General features: G+C 37.7%; 1 protein-coding gene across 1 annotated transcript in view; it reads left to right on the forward strand.

Moving 5' to 3' along the window:
* Window positions 1-15,264, forward strand: part of LOC143389378 (VPS10 domain-containing receptor SorCS1-like) — a 93,233-nt gene that overhangs the window by 14,599 nt on the left and 63,370 nt on the right. The window contains 2 exon segments of the mRNA XM_076842488.1: window positions 2,706-2,845; window positions 5,126-5,195. Of these exon segments, the coding sequence (XP_076698603.1) occupies window positions 2,706-2,845; window positions 5,126-5,195 (210 nt within the window).

A 15,264-nucleotide genomic window follows, 5' to 3' on the forward strand; every position in this document is an offset into this window, starting at 1 on the left:
ATCTACCAGCTGGTTTGCAAGTATTTAATATTTTCACTCCTGTACCATCATATCAATCAGTCTGTGCCAGCTTATTGTTAGTTCTACCCATAACACCCGCCAACACTCTCATTCTAGCTGTGAAACACCCTTGGACGACTGCCAATCTATACCATTTGGGTGTGTGAAAATGAATTATTTTTTCTCTGTCAATGCTTATTACAAAAGCCATTATGGTTAGACCTCCAGGTCTGCTGATATGGAGAATTAACAATTTTGTTTCCATCTTTGAGCTTCATAAAATCAAGATGCAAGAGATAGTACAAAAGATAGTGATGGATATCTAGAAGAAACTGGATTGGTGTACAGTGATATTATAATTACAATATGCAATAACAGAGTTAAATACACACCTGTAAATGGGTGCGCACACATGTACACACACACATACACACACACATACACACACGGAAGAATTTCCCAGATTGCTTAAAAAGTAATACTCATTTGCCTTTGTAGTGTATGGTATTATTAATGTAAATATATTCACTAGTAGATATTAATAGAAATTCTAAGAAACTCACTCTCTGTAGACTATCCCTACTTCTCTAGCCTTCTTTCCTATTATTCCCCTAGAAAATTTGAATCATCCCCTCATATCCAATGAAGTTGTATTATTTCCACCTCACTAGGCAAAATATATTAATGTAGAAGTATGAACACATTTCATATGCCTCCCACCAACTCTCAAGTAGATATTGCATCTGCTTGTTTGTTCTTGAACTTGTAAATATTATTCAGATATTGAATAGGAAAAACTACACAATAAAAAATGTAGAAAAAGCCAACAACATTTAGGATACAAGCAAATCTTAGTAGACAGAAAATGTTGGCCAGAAAGGTGAGCCTGAGAGTGGAGGAAAAAAAAAACAAAAAAGAGTGGACTGAATAAGAAAAGAAATCTTAGATATTTTTTAGAAATTTGCAGGAAATCTCCTCACATTTGCTGTGAATTTGAGAAGGGAAAGATGGGTGGTAGAAGAATTTTCAGAATCTCCATGTGGTTCACAAATATGATCTGTGAAAGATCTCTGGGATGCTGTTCAAACGTTCTTGGCCATCAAGCCATGTTCATGACTATCTTAATGTGGGGACTAGTCCTAAAGAAGCCAGTTACGTATCCTCCTTGTACCAGGTGACTTCTAGTTGAAGATGCTCACCCTACTTCCTGTTTTTAAACTCCTGTCCATTGTCAAGGTTCATAGTTCTTGGAAGAAGTTTTACATATCACTCCATTCCTCAATGATATGGAAATTTACCCAGATCCTTGAAAGTGGAGACTTTTTGGTATTTGCCATCTGAGTATAAATTTTAGGATGAAATGTCTTGAATTTCAATGCAGAATTGAATCTTAATTCCAATAATACTTTCATCCAACTTTTTTGCTCCATTGTTTTGTTCTGAGTAGACTCTTTGTGGATGGAAGTGAGATTGTTTAAAAAAAAAAGACTTTCTCTATTTATCATTATGGCCTGTAGGAATTTGTAGTTTTTATCAGGATCCAAAGCAAATTTAAATGACCCCATTTTTGTTCTTTTTTGATTAAACCAACTTTGTCTTCTAATTATTATTAATATCTCTGTCATTGTGTCTAGCACATTATAACTATTTCTTTTTATTTCTGCCTGTTGAAATTACCTGTTAGGTACTTGAGAGGACTGATTTTTATATCCTGGCAGTTAGCACTGTCTTGATATGTTTAAGGAGGTCCACAGATGTGAATGATTGAATAAATTTCATAGGAAATTGGCTTTGTGAAACCAAGAGATGAAGAGGAAATTTTATTACATTTTTTTAAAGAAAGAAAGAAAAAAATGCTGAGGTAAAATGAAAATAACCTAGGGCTTAGGGCCAGGATTCCTGGATGCAAATCCCAGATGTCCTAATCCTCAACCTCAATTATTACTGTTAAATAGTCACCTTCATTCTACAACTACTGTCTTCAAATAGAGATTATCATTCCCCACTGCACATGGTTTCAGGATGACCTACTGGAATTAAATTTTCAAAATACAATGTAGACTTTCATAAAGATAATGATTAAAACCCATGTATTTAATCTGAAGTCATAAGTTATTGACCAGTGGCTAAATAAAGATTAGAGAATCTACAAGAAAGATGGTTTCAGTGCCAAGTGGTAACATCCTGCTCACTCTGGGTTGCTTAACACTGGAAAAGGCCATCGGGAAGGTTGTGAAATTTTACTTATTAAGACATTTCCTTGCTCTTAAATAATAGAAAAAAACTGAATTACCTTTGAAGGGACTAACCCACCGTATATCCTATGACTCATGAAAGAAAACACAGTTTGTAGATAAATCAGGAGAACCTGCTTTTCCACTGTACCAAAGATAAAGCAAAAGTTTAGAAATGTCATAGCTAGCCTAAAAGCTGTTTATTTCTTTGGTCAATTCGAGGAACACCCTCATCTCTTAATCTTCTTAAATTAATCACATCCTTTATGCAAAGTGCGTGCTTTAAGGAGCAGCAGAGAGATGGAGTTTTAATTTTTACCAATTCAATTTAAATGCAAATGCTAACCACTCACATGATGCTACTGTGTACATAATTAAGCATCATTATATACTACATGAATCATTTAGAAACCTCCGGAGAGCCATTCTACTATGTAAAACATGCATTATACTGACAAGTAGCCGAATGACATGTACTTCTGTCCTCATTAAAGCCTCCTTTGAATTACAGGTCAACTGATTATGGGACAACCTATGAGAAGCTGAATGATAAAGTGGGTTTGAAGACAATCTTGAGCTACCTTTATGTGTGTCCTACCAACAAGCGTAAGGTAAGAAATGTATATTTAGTATGCTACTGATTCATGGTGTGATTTCTATATTGATTGGCTGACCTATCTAGCTACCTATAAATCCTTTGCAGTTAAACTGCAATTAGAGATATAAAGATGAGTTGATGGGTGGTAAAGTGTAGAAGTGCCTGACACATCGTAATTTTATAATCAGCAACTGTGAATGTAGGAGGGTAAGGGGTAGGTGCATCATTTCCATTTTGGAAAGGCAGCTACATGGAATAAGTCTTACTGAGTGTATGCTGCTGAGTGTCTTGTAGAAGCACTGACCATTCAGGCACAAGAATTAGAATAAGCTAAGGCAGGACAGAGGAAAGATGGATTTTCATCTGATTTTCCAGGTTCCCTTGACATGGAGTAAATATATTAACTAGAATTTCGGTGAATGCATTGTCCTACAGCAGACAGGGGTTCATTTCTAAAATTTGTCCAGGCTGCACAGAAACATTAGGAAGCTGGCCCTGCCTTTGGCAGAAGAGCATAGCATGGAAAGAGTGGTGAGATTAGTCCTTCATGATCTGGATCTTAGCTGCAAGGAACCTTGGAGATCGTAATATTCCATGCCCTTATTTTACAGATGAGAAAACTCAGGTTTAGAGAAAGTGGTTTGCACATATTTCAAAGCTGCATGCACAATCAGGACTAGAATTCAGATTTCTTCCTTAGGAATCATATTTTTTCCACTTTATTATACCTTTCCTATTAACAGGGTCCATCTGTTCTTCAGAGTTTTTATTTTCCCAGAAAGCAAATGTCTAATTTTAAGTGAAAATGGCATTTATCTCAAAGGAAGAGTGACATCTTTATAAATTGGTGTCATCAAATTCTGAATATTAGGGGTAGGAGAGGTTGCTGTGTTTCTCAGGCTGGTCTTGAACCTGTGGGCTCCAGTAGTCCTCTTGCTCCAGCCTTCTAATTAGCTAGAACTATAGGCTTATGCCATCATGCCCAGCTCTCAAATTCTGAATTCTGACATTATGTCTCAGTATCACATAGATTACATGAATCAGTAGTATCCATCAGGAAATAGAATAGTGTTCCTCATTAATATGTCCTAAACCATATTCTGTGATAATGATAGCTCTGATATCTAGGGTTTCATTTCCAATTTGTCATTAGTTACTGATAATGACCTTAGGGAGTTTCTACCTTATGTCCTCTGGACTGTAGAAGGCAAATGACACTGGCTCTTAAGCAACATCCTCAACTCTGACTCCAGTAAGTGGTTCCAAATCTGCCAGCCCTGGTCCCATCCTGTTGCTCTGGATTGAGGCTCAGGTGACTGTATCACGTGTTTCTGGTGTACATCTGGTGTACACTAGAAATGTCTAGTGCTTCAGTAAATGCAATATAACAGTTGAGCATAGACTCTGAATTTAGATGGCTTGAGTAAAACCCCAGCTAAGCCAATTACTAAATGTATAAGTATAGTGATTTACTTATTCTCTCCAAGCACAGCGTCCTCAAATTTAAAATGGGGATAATTATAGTACCTACCCCCACTAGGGAGGTTATAAGAATTATCTGAAATTAGACACTTCAAGTGCTTAGCACGGGACAGTAAAGGCTTAATCAGTGTCTTCTTTTCACTTTATTCTCCTTTCTTATCATCTTGTTCCTCCTGCTTCATATAATTATTGGAGGCAATAATAGTGATTATCCCCTATAAATAGCAGAATCCAGTAGAACTTTCTGCAGTTATAGAAATGCTCCTCTAAACTGTCCAATACTCTTGACATTATCAACTTGTGGCTGTTGAATATTCGAAATATGACTAGCATAACTAAGTGAAAGAATTTTGAATTTCATTTAATTTTAATTAAACATATATTTAAGTTATGTGTATGGGTGATGACCACAGTACCAGACCACACAGCTCAATAATGTGAAGCCCCAAATTACAGCTATATCATAAACACTCCTCTCTTGTCCTTACTGCCTCCTTATTGGCCCGTCATCAATAATTAAACCTAAATAATTTTGATCTGCTGTATACAGATTCAAACTGAGGAACTAAAATTTTATCCTTTATTTCTTTAATGAGATTTAGTTGTTTGTTGGCTTTGAATTAATCCTCGTAATCTCTATTGATTTTTCCTCTAGTTCACATTTTTAGTAGATTTAATTTAGCAATCAACAAACTGTATGCTACGCAGTATGGTTCACACCACAGGATAAATAGAGAGAAAAATCAACATCCCACCTCCCAAATCCTCTATCCTAGTTGTGAATACAGTGTGATGCTTTCTGGTTTGAAAGGTCCTTGAACTGAGATTCAGAACTGGACCTCCCTGCCTTGAATCTGTTGCCAACCAGCAGGTGACTCTGGGTGAGTCATTTACACTTGCACTAAGGTTGTGCATGGGAGTCGGATTTGAAGAGTGACACTCTCAGGCTCAGATGTAGCTCCTGAGACTAGAAGGTACTCTTGAGAGGGAGTAGAGCAAAGAGCCCTGCCATAGAACCCACTCAGTTAGAAACATTGACACTAATAAGACTGCATACATGATGGGTAGCCATTTGGAGGACTTGGAAAAGGATATTTGGCCAGCGGTATTTTAACTGCTCTGAATGAAGACTTGGCAGACCCTAGTTCCAGAGAGGGAGAAGTCACTGTCTATGAGAAAATAGCTGTGAGAGAATAGCTTTCTTTAGGCCTGTTGCTCTGCAGAAGCAGAGGTGGCCCCTGATGTTTAAATCACAGTGTTTATGAGGGAACCTAAACCAAGGGATCTTTTCCTGTACAGATAAACAAGGCCTTCAGGGTCACTTTTTGAGATGCTGATAGATTTAAGATATATTGGAGGATGATGAAGGTCTTTACAATGGTGCAAAAATCAATAAAGTTGACATAGCAGTATATTTGTGTACAGTTTTTCTACTTATGAGGTGAATCTATCACCAAGAAATATGTACCCCCATCCCCACAAAGGGACATATTTGAACCAAAGGAATAGCACCTGCACAGCATTTTAAAGTATGAATATATTTGCCTCAATCAATATGAGTTTATGGTTAAAGAAAAGGAGGAGGAGGCAGAAGAAAGAATTATCAGGCTCTCTTTTAATTATAGAGGACAAAGGCATTGAAGTTCACTTCGATTCTCCTGGGACTCCTGCTATCCTCTGGTGAAAAGGGCAGGCTCCTTAAAGGGCTACGTTAATTCTTTCAAATCTCTAGCATGCTATCTAACAAGTTAACATCTTTTGTACCAGAGAGTTTCTTCTGTGTTTCACGTTGGTGGGAGCAAATGGAATAAAACTGACAACATCCATGTAACTGCCTGCATTCCCAGAAGCCTGTTTGTCTTCCCGTCCTTATAGCTATTTTTAGGTGTTTGTGAAGGTGAGAGCAGTTCTTTTTCAATCATCGTGTCTCAAACAGCAGGCATCGTGTCCTGGCTTTGCAGGCAGCTTGTTAAGGGCATTACTGGGATCAGAGTCCAGAATAAAACAGGCCCTAATTTACTGCTTAAATTGATGATCATCCATTGACTGCTTTTCTGCTGTAAATTAAAGCAGGTTTCCCGGGTTAGGTCTATTACATTATCATCTCATCCAGTGTCAATCTAGGAAATCTTGAATAGAAGACAGAGAGCCTGCTCCTAGGGTTTATCCTGTCTCACTCATACTTTCTTGCAGAAAACACCCATTCCCTGGCCCCTGATATATGAGGTAGGCCCCAAAGAATAAGACCAAGTGGGTCCTAGTGCCAGAAGACAGGCAGGGTAACTATCTGTCACCATGGCTTGGAAGGAGAATAATTCCTCCACCTCTACTTCATGATAAATTCCAAGGCTTGTTTGTGTCACCAGAGGTTTATTGGCTACATACATATAGTCTGCTAGGAGAAAAGATGATTTAACCTGAACATGAGAAGAACAGCTATGATGCAGAGGAAAATGGGAGAACTAATACAAATGTAGCAAAGAAAAAAAAAATCAATGTTGAAATCTCAGTCTCGCTCTTAAATTCTCTTCAAGTTTATTTGTATTCTGCCTAAAAAGAAAATTTCTTCCTTTCTCTCTTTCTTTTTTTTTCACCCTTCTTGGCTATCAGTGATACCTGTCCAATATTCCACAACTGACCTTATCTTGCTGTTTCTTCACAAGGTGTTGTATAGCATCTTCAAGGATTAAAGAATACAAAACTCTACCTGGAATTCTTGGAGAGAGAAAAAAAAAACAAAACAAAACTGAGAACAGCCAATTCATTCAGTTGTCATATCCTCATGGTCTCCTCTATGTTACCTGCAAAGATTAAAACCTAGATAGTATTTGTTCTTTACATTTCCTGTGCCCCTTTTGCTTCCCTGTTCCTTCTCATTTCTGTGTTATCACCTCTTTTTTCTTTTTCTTTTTTTTAGGGATTTATTTTTTAATTAGTTTTAATTAGTTATACAGGACAGTAGAATGCATTTATGCACTTTGATATATCATACATAGATGGCGTATAATTTCTCATTGTTCTGAGTATACAAGTTGCAGCATCATATTGGTCATGCAGTGACATATATACATACAGTAATAATGTCTGTTTCCTTCTACTATCTTTCCTATTCTGTTATCACTTCTTAATTAATATCATTCCTGCTGAGAGTCTTCCAAGGCTTTCATCCTATAATTAAGACCCTCGCTCCACAGAACACATTGATCATTTTTGCAGGTCTCTTGGTACCTGCCGGCATTAAACACTGTTTGCATTTTCTCCAGATGTTTAGGTTTTAATTACCATACTGTATGCGACACTTTCTAAATAAGTGTTTGATTATCGACTCCCTGTCTGTTTTTACCCTGGGCACACTTAATTCCCCTTGTCATTTGTTTTCCTGGGACAGGAAAGAGTTGTGTGTGCTAGGGTCAGACAACTTTTCTCAGCAAGGATTGTGGGATCAGACCCTACAAAAGGTGGGGATTTTCAGATTCTACTCTTTCATTTAACAGAGATGGAAACCAAATCCCAGAGAGTTTCGTGACTTGCCTGAGGTTACATGCAACGGGTAAAAGAAAAGCCAAGATTGTGAAATCTCAGAAGTAAATCTTAAATGCCACTACTTCTACCACATCATAATACGCTACGTTTGTTTTTGATTATTTCTAACCTCCCCTTTAGAACATAAGATCCTACATGGAATTAGGTGCCTTGATCAATTTTGTAGTCTTTGTCATGCTGAACATAGGACCTTGGTAGATAGTTGGTGTTCAGCACATGGGGAGTATTTGAATTGAATATAGCATGGGTTTTGGACACTTGAGATGGAACTTTGGAAGGACGAGTCCTGTAAAACCAGCTTTGACTCAGTAATTTCTCAGAGTCCAATAATTATAATTCATTGTAAGTTAATTATTATTTATAAATAATTAATTCTTTTGAATAAATAAACAAGGGCAGTAATGAATCCCATAGGTTTTAGTCATTTCTAGGCCATAATGTGTAATTGCATCTTTTCTAAGAAGAGCATGATTAATATTTAAAATGCCAGGACTTTGCATACCACTCAATCAACATTGTCTGGTGAGGCCAAGGGGAACTAGAGTATTGTATAATACATCAAAGGGGGCGATGACATTTTCCTTGGCGGGCACTTGACACTTGCTCATTCTCCCCTAGCTCTTTTATCTGTCCCTTTGTACACAAGATCATCGATTCGCCTCTAATCTCTTAAAGAGGATGTATGTTTCATTCATAAAGAAGTGTCTTGTGAACTCAGAGACGCAGTGGTGGTGGCATTTTCCAAACTTCAACAGACGTGCCCTTTTTTAGTGAATAAATGCTTACTACTCTCCACTTAGCCTGGGCAACCATAGCTAAAGGGAAAGATCAACTCTTTTGAATTTTTTGATGGGTATTTCTGAGTGTTTATACTGTTAAGGTCCATTGAACATTGTTCAGTTCTTTTTCTGAGCAGTATAAATAAAAAATCCAAAAAAAGCATGTCACATTTCTATTTTTTTTCCTCTGGGTGATTTTCTTAGTTATTTCAGCCTCTATGTTTCAAGTAAACTACAGAATAATAAGGACAGAGGACCCTCTGAAGCAAGACTATAGCACCAGGAATAGCCCCCTAGTCACCTCCCTTGTTGCCACAGTGGCCCTGGGGAACCTTGTGGAACTCCTGGGCTTGGCAAAACACAGTGGAAATAAAACAAAAAGGCACTGATCTAGGACACTGTATTCCACACTCACCTCTGACAGCCAACTACCCCAAACTATTTTATATGAATCAAACACCTATAAAATTCATAAAGAAATGCTAATAAAACCATAGTCATATCAATTTTAGCACAGCATGTTAATTACATAAAAAATATTTCTTTCATTGGATATTAACTGTGTGTCTCTAAAACTTATGTTGTCAAATACTTTTTAAAAATATTAAAATGTTATCCAGTTTAGGCAATAACTTGTGGTCAGTACATGGCTTCTAAAAGCTTATTTCTTCCCCCTCCATCTCTATTAATCCCTCAAATCACCTAATTTTCCTGAGTTCTCAGAATTGATAACATTAACTAGTATTTTATTGTTTTACATCATGCAACATTAAACAGTACTTAGTAATTTTTGGTCGAAGCACTTTCCTTGCCTCATCAACATAACGCATGTTATCCCCATGGATATTATGTCTATCACATGCAATCTAATATTTTAAATATTAATCATAAATGAGTGATTTTAAAATCCTAAGTTATAACTTCATGAGGATGAAGTTTACAGATTATTGAGGTTATAATACAGAATTTTTGTAGCCAAATTTATGTTTTAAAGAAAAAGATGCTTGTAGCTAGCTAGGAAAATAGAAAGGTGATTGACAAGTCCACAGAGAAATCTTTACTAAGTTCAAGTAGTCTTTATTTAAAAAAAAATATACAGCCTGTAATCCCAGTGGCTGGGAGACTGAGGCAAGAGGATTATGAGTTCAAAACAAGCTTCAGCAATGGCGTGGTACTAAGCAACTCGGTGAGACTCTGTCTCTAATTAAAATACAGAATTGGCCTGGGGATGTGGCTCAGTGGTTGAGTGCCCCTGAATTCAGTCCCCAATACCAAAACACACATACACATACACACACATACACACACACACACACACACACACACACACACACAAAATTCTGTTTTCTATTTACTCTAAACAAGTTAATTAAGATAGTGATTGCCTAAATTAGTCTGTAAATACTGTGAATATTGATGAAAGTTATGTATTTATTATGTGGTTGACTGGTTCACAAAAGGTAGGTAGCCCCTGTGGTCAAGTGATCAGAAATTCTCAAATATGAAGAGGATACTTCTCAGAAACCAACCATTCTTCAAATATATGTAATAGACTAACGGCTTAACTTTTGAGAAGCAGACTTTTTTTTAATTTACTTGTCTGCTTACTTATATATTTATTTTTGCCTCATCAGCTGTCCTTTCTAAAGCCCACGACCTCTCAAATCTGGCTGGCTCAGTGTTATATGCCCACACTTTACCCTTTATGAAGCTCAAATGCTTTGTTTCAGGTTGGTCCGGAGTTACGCTCTGCTGTGGAAAATGGTCAGGGGTCTTTTCAACATTCTGGTCCATTTGCTTCCAGCATACTCCCCGTGGTATCTCACAAGTTCCCATCATCCAGTGTTTGATGTACTGTATCAAGAACATTTGTTTCTAGTGGATAGCCCATGTTGCTCTGGTGATGGATGGAGATGAATGCTGGTGGCTACAGGAAGTTTGCCATATTTACTAGGGTGAGATGTTTCACTACAATATATCAGATCTGCCCCAAGCTGCCTCTTGGTGCTGTCAGGAAAACAAAGTCACTGTGGATGAACCTCTAATAAAAACCACTTTTTCTTCCCTGGGGAAATTAAGAGAACATGACCAGCCTCAGGGCTGAAATCCTTTCCATTCAAACATCTCTTCTGTTGACCCTGCCTTTCCCTTAAAAAATCTTCTTTTGATGTTTCGTCCCTTTGTTCCTGTAGAACTTCACTTCCCTCATTTACTGGGTCCCTGACCTCTAATATGCATCTCATTTCACAACCATTCAAGTCAGTCACTTTAAATAAGTTTTATAGACCAAAAAAACAGTCACTCACAGTAGCCTTGTGAGTTTAGACAGAGGTAGAGAGGCCCACTGTGTGGTATATTCACTACAAGGGTTGGGAGAGAGTTCTTTTTGGACTGTGTGGGGCTGTGTTTGGGGACCAGACTGCTAAGTGTTGCCATGATTGACAGCATCTGCCATCAGGAAATGAGCATGCCTGGATTAAGGAAAGACAATGTGGGCTAATCAAAAAAATAAAGAATATGGGAAAGAGAACATCCTTCATGATAAGAGAAGAAGAGACATAGGAGGGAAGCCACAGATGTGAGGCTAAAGAGAGAAGATGGCAGAGATTACTGCAGAAGGTTTAAAATAACACAGTAGTGATGAGAGAAAGCTCATACAAAGCACACAAAAAGAAAGTGGGTAGAAGAAAATGAAATAATAAAATCATAAATATGTCTGGCAGTAGAAGTTTAAGAATCTCTTGAGATCTCTCAGAGAGAGGAGGGCTAATTTGCAAGGAACTTATTAAGACTTTCAGAGAGCGTACAATTTTGATTTATCTCTCTGTTCTTCCTGAGTGGTTTCAAATGGGCAAAAGATGTTGATGGCTGTGGCCGAAATTCGTTCTGCCAGGAAGAAAAACACAATTATGACTGAAGTGTGGAGGCGTGGTAGGCACAGATCTAGACACACCAGCTCCCCAGTCGCATATTCAAATACCATCATTGCTGCCTGCTTTCAATGAACAAGTTCCCTTTGCATGCCACTTCTTAGATGTACAGCCACCCATGGGTGGAATGGCCTCTTAGCTTTGTGCACACCTGTTTTCTGCACCTGTCTGGTATACCATCAAACACCTATTTCCTATCACTGTGGAGTCACCCTTTGTTATTTGAAGGGTGTCATTGTAAATTTTGCTCAGGGGAGACTTTTATTGTGGCATAATGAACCCTGCAGAGGAGATGAATGTATAAACAGTCAATTACAGTACAGAACTATGTATCATAATAGCTATGTACATAGAACTTTATCTTTGGGGACTCTAGGAAGCTTTCACAGAAAGGCAGATATTTGTCAAAGGAGAAGGGAAAAAGGAGATAAAAACCATCTTTCTGTATATGTGCTGTAAAGAACTATGTTCACAGAGCACAGTGCATAGCTTGGAGTGATTTGCAGTTACAAATTAATGTGTATCTTTTGACTCTTAAAACACATTATTTTCCATTACTATCTGATTATAATGACTACTTAGACTCCCAAATGTCTCCAAGACCCATTTGAATTATCATTCCAATGTAATATGAAATTTATTTTCAATTGTTTAAGTGTTCTTTCCCTGTCTCATGGATAAAATTATTAAATGGGCAGTGGTGACATTATTAATATTGAATTAATAGAACTAAAATGCACCTTATCATAGATGTGGCATAGTCAGCATTTATCTTCAATAATTGGTTAGTCATAATTATTGGAGAAATTTGGTGGTGTCATATTAAGGAGAAATCAATTGACATGTGTGTAATTGAATGCCTGACTAGCATGTTTCTTTGCAAGCATGATAGAAATGGATATAAATCTAAAAGATGCATGAACTTTGCACTATGGTATTTGCCATCCCATTGCAGGGATGCAATTAAATAACATAGGGTGATGAATTGCATGATGCAGATGACTATTAGAGAATTTTAAAGGCTCCAGGAACTTGGAGAGAATGGTATCTGGAATGGTCAGGAGAGCAACATGAAAAGGCTTTGGTTGACCAGTGAAGTAGACTGGTGTGACATGGGGTAATGGTATTCACAATAGGAAAATGTAATTCAATGGACCAAGGCTTATTAACTGCTAGGCAGTAAAGAAACTCATATACATAACAAAGGGCCCTGTCAGCATACAGTTCACAGACTGAAGGGTTATAGGCAGAAATGAGCAGGGGGTTTACATTGGCATAGAGACTATGCTTTACATTTTCTAAAATCTTAATAATTTGTACTACCTATTTATATATTGTGCATCTTGATCTTTTGCATTCCAAAGCTTATAAAACACTCCTCTGATAGATCATGTTGTTTTTTTCCTTGCAGTTCTGAGAACTGAACCCAGAGCCTTGTGCATGCACTCTACCACTGAACTATAGCCCTAATCCCTATCCTAATTATTAGTTTAGAAAATATAGTCCCTGTAAGCATATGAAAGGCTGAGGAGGCCTCTGGCATCTGGATCCAGGTAGTAGGTAAAAATTGGAGAAAGTGAAGAAAAGACAATGGAGGGATTTATAACACTAAGGGAAGCAGCCTAGCATGTGTGTGGGGACTAGGAGGGTTGGCAGGTGTGACATATTTTGACTTGTCCTTGATCTTTTTCTCCACTATTTTCTAAAAAGAGTCCAGATTCTGTTGAAGGAGATAATTGCTGCAATTTCACAAATGCAGATGATTTCACCATGAGCAAACCCAAATTTCACTGGGATGGATGTAGCTTTTCTTAGAAACCAAACCCCTCCATCTTGACTCAAATAATTATAGTGTTTTAATTGGAGAGACTCTCAAAGAAAATAGCCAAACTTGTGCTGGGGAAAGTGATTTACAATCTTAGGAGGATGTTTACCTGATATGGGAAGCTATCTATTTTCTTTTGAATGTATGCCCTGTGTTTTGTTTTTGTGTGTTCCCCTTATAGCTTAGTAGTGCATTATTTAACAGATTTCTGTATTTTCTCCATTGCTTAATGCTGACTTTGTTCCTTGGGCCCTAAGCCATTGTGCTTTCATTTGAAAGTATATTACTGACATTTACAAACTCCCACAGAGGACTCAGTCAATTATGACCATAGATGCCCATTGTTCCAAGAGAATTGACCTTTACCCCCAGGCACCAATTAAAATCTATTGCCTCTCACCCCTGCAGTGTTAGCTGTAATTCTGGCTCAGTGCCTAGTGTAACTGGTGGGACACATTCTTCTTAGTCGTCTTCTTATTTTCTTCTCCAAGGAGAAGAGAGTGACCTACAAATGAAAAAGTGTGCTTTTTTTTTCTGGAAGAACAAGGGGCAGACCACCATAGTGAACAATGATTTTCAGTTAGATGACCTTTTGTGTCAACATAAATGAAGACCCTAAATAAATAAGATAATTAGTAAAAAATTAGGACATTGCCCGTAGGTTTATCCCAGATACACAAATATTATCACAAATCTCTAATTACTTTGTGAGCATGTGTTTCTAACTGCAGTGCCATTCTCCCCTAGGTTATAACTAGGCCTGCTCTATGACAAGCTCACAATGACCAAAGTCCCATAGTGTGGGGAGCCAGGCACAGAGTGCTCTACTTACCAAATTGTATGCACCACAGACACATAGCAAAATGGTAGCCTTTTGGATACTGTAAGTTTATGTAATCAAATTTGGTCTCATGCCATTTAGACCTTGAAATACTTTATCTGAGATCGCAAATGTTCATCATTTCTGACTAACTGGTAGACTTGAAATATGCTAATTTAGGGACACAAGCAGGGAAATGTATTTTAAAAAAAAAACATACCATCCTCTGTGTAATCTTGAGCTTGATTTCCCCACCTTCTCTTCCTAGTTGTATGACGCTACTGACATTTTAGTGGGGTTTGAAGCCAAATTCTGTCAACCAAGTTATTTTGGTAGAAGCATCCATAGGATAAACATAGTGCCCCAAGAACAAGTCTGACTACACTCAGATTGAGACAAGAAGTCCTGATTTGCTGAAAGTAAATGGAGCTTGAAATTTGCTTTTCTCTGTTAGGTTAACAATTCCAGATCTAAGCAAGTTAAAGCTTGACAGTTCCTCTCCTTGTGGAAAGAGCCTCTTTCTCTACCTTCTCTCAGCACTCAAAGTGCTACATTCAAACTGAGAAGAGGAAGTCAATCTTTGATCTGCACAGGAAGTGATTCCTACCTTTATATTATCCCCCTTCTTTACTATTTGAAATTTTATAGACTTCTGAAGATTATATTTGTATGAGGGCTTAAAATTTCCCAAGAGCCTCAATATTTCACTTTCTCCACCCCGCAGGTCTCAGTGGTAGGAGTATAACTATTTCTTGGGAGTGGGAAGCTTGGCCCCCCTGGGGACCCAGCCAGGATTCCATTACCTAGTGGCCAATGGAAATTGGCGACACGCCTATGATAAAGCCCAGAAGATTATCAAGCCCAGTCTATTCTGCTTCATTTATTACAAATACATAGTTTTGCCCATGGTTCATTATATTCCTCCCATACAAACCCAACTCAGAAGGATTACTGAGAATTCTGAAATGAGTATGTGGGAGAGAGCTCTGTTAAAATTGAATGTTACCTATCTACAAATGCTTAGTTGGTTACTTTTCAGTTTTTCCTCCCTGT

Source organism: Callospermophilus lateralis, unplaced genomic scaffold, assembly GCF_048772815.1.
Source record: "Callospermophilus lateralis isolate mCalLat2 unplaced genomic scaffold, mCalLat2.hap1 Scaffold_73, whole genome shotgun sequence".
NCBI classification, from domain to species: Eukaryota; Metazoa; Chordata; class Mammalia; order Rodentia; family Sciuridae; genus Callospermophilus; species Callospermophilus lateralis.